Source organism: Amblyomma maculatum, chromosome 3, assembly GCF_055883805.1.
Source record: "Amblyomma maculatum isolate TAMU_Amacu chromosome 3, ASM5588380v1, whole genome shotgun sequence".
Lineage (NCBI taxonomy): Eukaryota > Metazoa > Arthropoda > Arachnida > Ixodida > Ixodidae > Amblyomma > Amblyomma maculatum.
The window spans coordinates 178,720,650-178,725,997 of record NC_139346.1 but is presented as its reverse complement, the minus strand read 5'-3'; the positions used below and the strand labels follow the sequence as shown (position 1 = coordinate 178,725,997).

General features: G+C 48.2%; 1 protein-coding gene across 1 annotated transcript; it reads left to right on the top strand.

Annotated features, from left to right (window-relative positions):
• The first annotated feature begins 3,167 nt into the window (after window positions 1-3,167).
• LOC146197062 (uncharacterized) lies at window positions 3,168-4,019 on the top strand. Its single transcript, XM_084597117.1, has one exon. The coding sequence runs from the start codon at window positions 3,168-3,170 to the stop codon at window positions 4,017-4,019; it is 852 nt and encodes a 283-aa protein (XP_084453243.1).
• Window positions 4,020-5,348: the final 1,329 nt, after the last annotated feature.

Genomic DNA, 5,348 nt, shown 5'->3' with positions numbered 1-5,348 from the left:
ACAATAAATTGGCATGGATTAGCGCCAACTCACGCCTCTTGATTGCGTTGCATAGTGGGCCCCGAACAAGCAGCACCGAGAGCGTGTCGGTTTTATCCCGGGACTTCCTCTTACTTCATCGCCGAACTTACGCTGCGCGGTTACTGCTCGTCTTTTGATTGCAAGTATACTACATTGTCAGGCACGAATTTTTGCGGACGCGGGTTTACCGCAAAGTCTCCGGCTCTTTCTGTCGTTCGTATTCCACGATCGTTTTCCTCTTGTCCTTCCGGTTCACGGGCACGACTTGCAGAGGCTTTCCGTAAGTGTGTTAGATTTGTTCGCAGCGTTTCCTCGGCACATCGGCCTTTACATTTCGTTTATATTATGTTTTTTACTTATGTTGTCAGTACTTCAGCGCCGGTTGTAGCGTGCATTGATGTCGACTCGACAGAACTCCCCTCACAACCAGTCTTTCTTTTTTTTTCTTTTTTTTTCATTAAAACGTTTTCGTCTACTCTCCTACCCTGTCACAACGACTGGAAAGGTAAATACCAGGCTGAAATCAACAATGGGAGTGCCAAGATATGGGATATTTTGTTCTGCCCATTTTCTGCCACACTTTGGTGTTGCTAAGAGAGATTCGAGCAAAAGAAGACCAATAACGCAATATCGTGCTATCCCAATGAATAAAGGCGTGCATTTCCTTTTGATCGTTTAGGTCACCCGATCGTGTATTGACTGATTTCGCTCGTCATCCATTGGTTTGTTTTCTTCACATTAAGGCAAAAAATCTTTTTTTTTTCGGTCCATTAGGGCAATTTCTTCCGGAAGAGCCAAAGGGAGGGGGGGGGGAAGAAAAGGGGGGAAAGATGGGGGGGGGGGGTGGGTACCCAAGGAAACATTCTTTCCCTCCTAGCCCTGCTTCTTTTTCCCTCTCCCCCACTCCCTGACTTTTCTTCGGAAGCAAAATAGCATTTAAACCTCGCCGGTGATCACGCTGCCCAGATGAAGACACGTCCCCTTGTCGAAACGTTGGGTTGGCTTGCCAACTGAGGCTCCCTCTCGACCCTTCTTCAGTGCTTTTTCTACTCGCTCGTATTAGTATTTCTTTAAAGAACACAGCAGAACTCCGGTCACCTATTCTGGGATCGTCACCTCTTTTAAGAAACTAGCTTCGAAACCTGGAACAAGATCTTCTATCTCAAGAAAACAAGACGAGAGGATTCAGCGCCATCATCTTCGGTTGCACGATATGACAAGTGAAGAATACTGACATATGTAGGACTCCTGTACATGCAAATACGCAACTGGGAGTTGTGCTAGAAACCCTGACTGATTCCAAAAGTAAGATATGGTGTTTTCTTAAAATAAACGCAACGAAGAAAGTGCTTTCATGTTATAAATGCATCGCAAAAAAAAAAAAGGTGGGAGTTTCGGTCGACAGTTACATGATCTTGCAACTTTTCATCCCCCCCCCCCCCCCCCCTGCTACAATGCTGTCTCAAGCTGCTCTTTATTACTAGCATTCTTTGGTTTGGGGCACTGAAACCATGAATATTATTACTCCGTCATGTGCGCCGTAGTTATAAAAATAGCCATGAGACAGTATATTCGACATGTTCATGTGGCCGCAAAATATTTTCCGTGACCATCTATAGATGAATTGTATAAGATGTAACCGACGGCCGTAATGGCAGATGAGAATTTACTTTGCAAAGCGAAGCAGTCGGTTATAGACAGGCTAGGTGATCGGGTAGATGTTTTACAGCGTTTCAAGGGCCCCAAACATGGCGGTTGTCATAGCTTTTAGGTAACTCCTCCTTCCAGTTGTTGAACACAATCACAGCTGCTAGACCTCGAGAAATCCCTCTTCCTTTCAAAAGTATTAGGGAAAGGTGAGGCACAACTAAGAATGCTGCTTACTTCTGTCATGTGTACGTTTAAGTACTCAGCCTCATTTTTGCTCGCAGTGATTGATCGCGGCCTGCAAAAGCACTAACCAGTTAAAATTAGCAGCAGAAAAACTGAATGTATATATTGAACCAACGAAAAGGTAAAGAGAACGAGACTTGAATTAACAAAAAAATTCTTGACATCAAGCCTTCTGCATTTCTGGTGCCGCGCATTGCTTCTTTTCATTCCTCCTTGTTTATGGTTTGATGCAACAACACGCCCTTGAGGAGGAAGAAATAAGCCTTTTATGTGGCGGTTCGGAACAAACACTTTAGCCAATACTTAAGCTGAAGGTGTATAAAATGGTTTGAAGCAGTGCAGCTCAGCTTTAAATTGAAATCTCTGGGGCTCTCGCGACGCATAAACACTCTGTCACTGGGAGTGAAATAGAGTTGAGCGTATTCGTCAAATGTAAATCATGATAAAAAGCAAGCTTGCGAAGGAGAGAAAGCGGTACAGATTTTGAATTTCTTTGAGCTCGTCGGCGAAGCCAGCACACAGAGCAAGAAGGGGACCAGGAAAAATAAAATCGAGGTCACTTTGGCGACTAAAGTGATCAAAGGTGTGGGAATTCAACATTTCCCTCGCCCGCACGACACGGCGAACACCCTCTCTTTTTCTCGGGGAGCCCTCCTCTTTCCCCCCCTGGCCTCCTTCCCCTCCGCCCCTCGCGAAAGTGCACAACTCAAATCACTCTTTCTTTAGACAGTGGTCCCATACACGAAGCTGACGAGATACGGGTACTCGGACTCTACATACACAAACACAGACGGTCAGACACTACAATGGCCAAACTCCGTAAGGTGGGGGATCAGGTGGGTCGCATGGTCCGCCGGGTTTCAAACAAACGCGGGGGGTTGCGAATTAAGGATGCCTTGCGGCTGGCAAACGCCTTCGTGACCAGTCGGATTCTATATTCGACACCTTATCTCCACCTACGGAAATAAGAGGAGGATGCCCTTGAGGTTATCCTTCGCAAAATTGTCAAGCGTGCCCTGGACCTCCCCATCACTACTTCAAACAGCCGTCTTATGGCCCTTGGGGTGGTGAATACTTTTCGGGAGCTCCAAGAGGCGCACCTTACAAATCAGTACACGCGTTTGTCGCAAACGGAGTCGGGTCGCCGCCTTCTTGCTCGACTCCATATCCAACACACCACACTCATGGAAGACAGGTTTCGCATCCCAAAATTGTGGAGACGCGCCCTCTGCGTGCGACCTCTGCCAGCGAATATGTCACACGAAGATCATAATGGTCGGCGCTCGTCACGAGCGGAAGCCCTAACCCGACATTATGGCAACAAAACAGATGTATACTACGTGGACGCCTCCGGCCCTCACCACGGGGGATGGTACACGGCCGCTGTAGTTCACAACAGCAAAACGGTTAACGGTCTCACCTTCAGAGCCCAAAGTACAACACACGCAGAAGAGGTGGCGATTGCTCTCGCGGCCTCTCATTCCGACTCAAAATACATAATTACCGACTCGCGAGGAGCCCGTCGGAACGTCAGACAAGGCTGGACTCCCTTACTAGCCTATAAAATTTACTTAAATTGCATACGGGATACGGACCCCGCACACCGCTACCTTATATGGGCCCCTGTTCATCAGGGTTTGGCAGGAAACGAGGCAGCAGACGCAGCCGCCCGCGCGCTCTCTCACCGGGCCGTTTTCTCCTCCCTACCCGATCAGGAACCCGATTTTAATCCGGCCTACACCTTCAAAGATATCACGACGTACTATCAAAATTGTCATCGCCTTTATCCCAACCCATGTAAAGGTCGCAAAAAGGCGGATGAGCGGCTTCTTCTCCGCCTTTTCACCAATACATTGCTGTGCCCGGCAGCCCTAAAACATTTTGACCCCTCCTTTAGTGGCAACTGCACACACTGTGGAGCGGTGTCTTCTGACATCTATCACATGGTGTGGGCCTGCCCCTCCAACCCGGCTATTCCCCCCATCCCCAACCCAACCCGGGAGAACTGGGAGGCGGTCCTGCTCGGCTGCCACGACTTACAGGCCCAACAAGCCTTAGTCGGACGCGCCCGAGCGGCGGCAACCGCCACTGGGGTCCCCAACTAGGGACCTCCACCTAGTGCTTGTAAGGATCGGTCCCTTATGGGCCGATCCAAACATACATCCTGGCCCTTGTGTAAATAAATGTTCTTACCACCACCACCGTCGCCGGAGTGCGCGGATGCTGCTAGGACAGCAAGAAAGAATATTGGGCGTTCCCAATAAACTTGGCCCGCTGGCTATGTTTGTCTCGGTGTGACGTTCTTCACGGCCACGGGTGTGGTCAGAGCTAGCGGTGTGGCCTCGGTTCTCAGAGCGGAGCCGGAGCCCGTGAGAAACCCCACAATAGCGCCCAACGTGGGGCGCCATTTAGTAAAATCCAAATAAACCTAACCACCCAACAGAAACCAAAGCAATCAAATTTGCTGTTGACTGTGTAAAAGGCGCAGTAACCGTCTCACCTCTCTGTAGACGCCTGAAGCTTCCGTTAGTAAACGAGGGGAAGAAAGTTTCCATTGCTCGTGGAGGCGGCTGGCTATAAAAGGGTAGCGCGGAGTAAAATGAAACAGAAACTAGATAAATAGACGCCAGTTCTACAAGGAAATGAAAATGTTCGTACAATGAGAACCAGGTCGTGTGTGAGAGCTCAGTGAGGGATGGAACCGGAACCCTTAACCGCTGTCGCATTCATTCTCGACGACGTATAGCTCATATGCCTCCCAGATATTTTCCACCATCCTTTTTTCCCTGGAATTCTGTTTAAAGCGTGCTGTTTTGTCGATGTGCTGTTTTTTTTTTTTTTTTTGCGGAATTTTCTCAAACTAGCTGCTTTGTCGTGAGCAGTTCTAAAGCGACCGCCTGGCTTGTCCCATTACGAGAAAGAGCGTCGAAGGCCGCGTGCACTCGCTGAAGGCCATAAAAATGCGTCACCTAACAGCCGTGTGACGGAAGCGTGTGGGTCCATCCATTACCAAGACCACCGGTCTCTAAGAGGGCGCTATACATGCTGTTCATCTAGATATACTCAGCACTGGTGGACCTCCATGTGGCTGCAGTTTTTCCGATATTTTGTTATCAACATTGTGTTGAAACCTTTTGTTGTATCGCGTTCCAAGTGGGTTCTACTTCTCCTTGCACACAGCATATATCAGCTAATCAGGTCGAAGGTAAGCTCATCGCAGGAATTCGAGCCGATGAAATATGTATCTCCTGTAATTTGATTTCAAGACAAGGTTTTGCCGATTACGGCCCCTAGGCGCATCGTGAAGCGTTCCTGTCTACGTCTATTACAATAACACAGCACCTGTAGAAAATATCTTTAAATACATGTCAAAAGTTTCACTCGAAAACCTTTCGCTTAAAGAAATATGGGCAAAGTTTTGAAACACTCCTTAC

Coding starts and splice junctions, on each gene's coding strand:
- LOC146197062 (XM_084597117.1), top strand. CDS start 3,168: ATGTCACACGAAGATCATAATGGTCGGCGCTCGTCACGAGCGGAAGCC.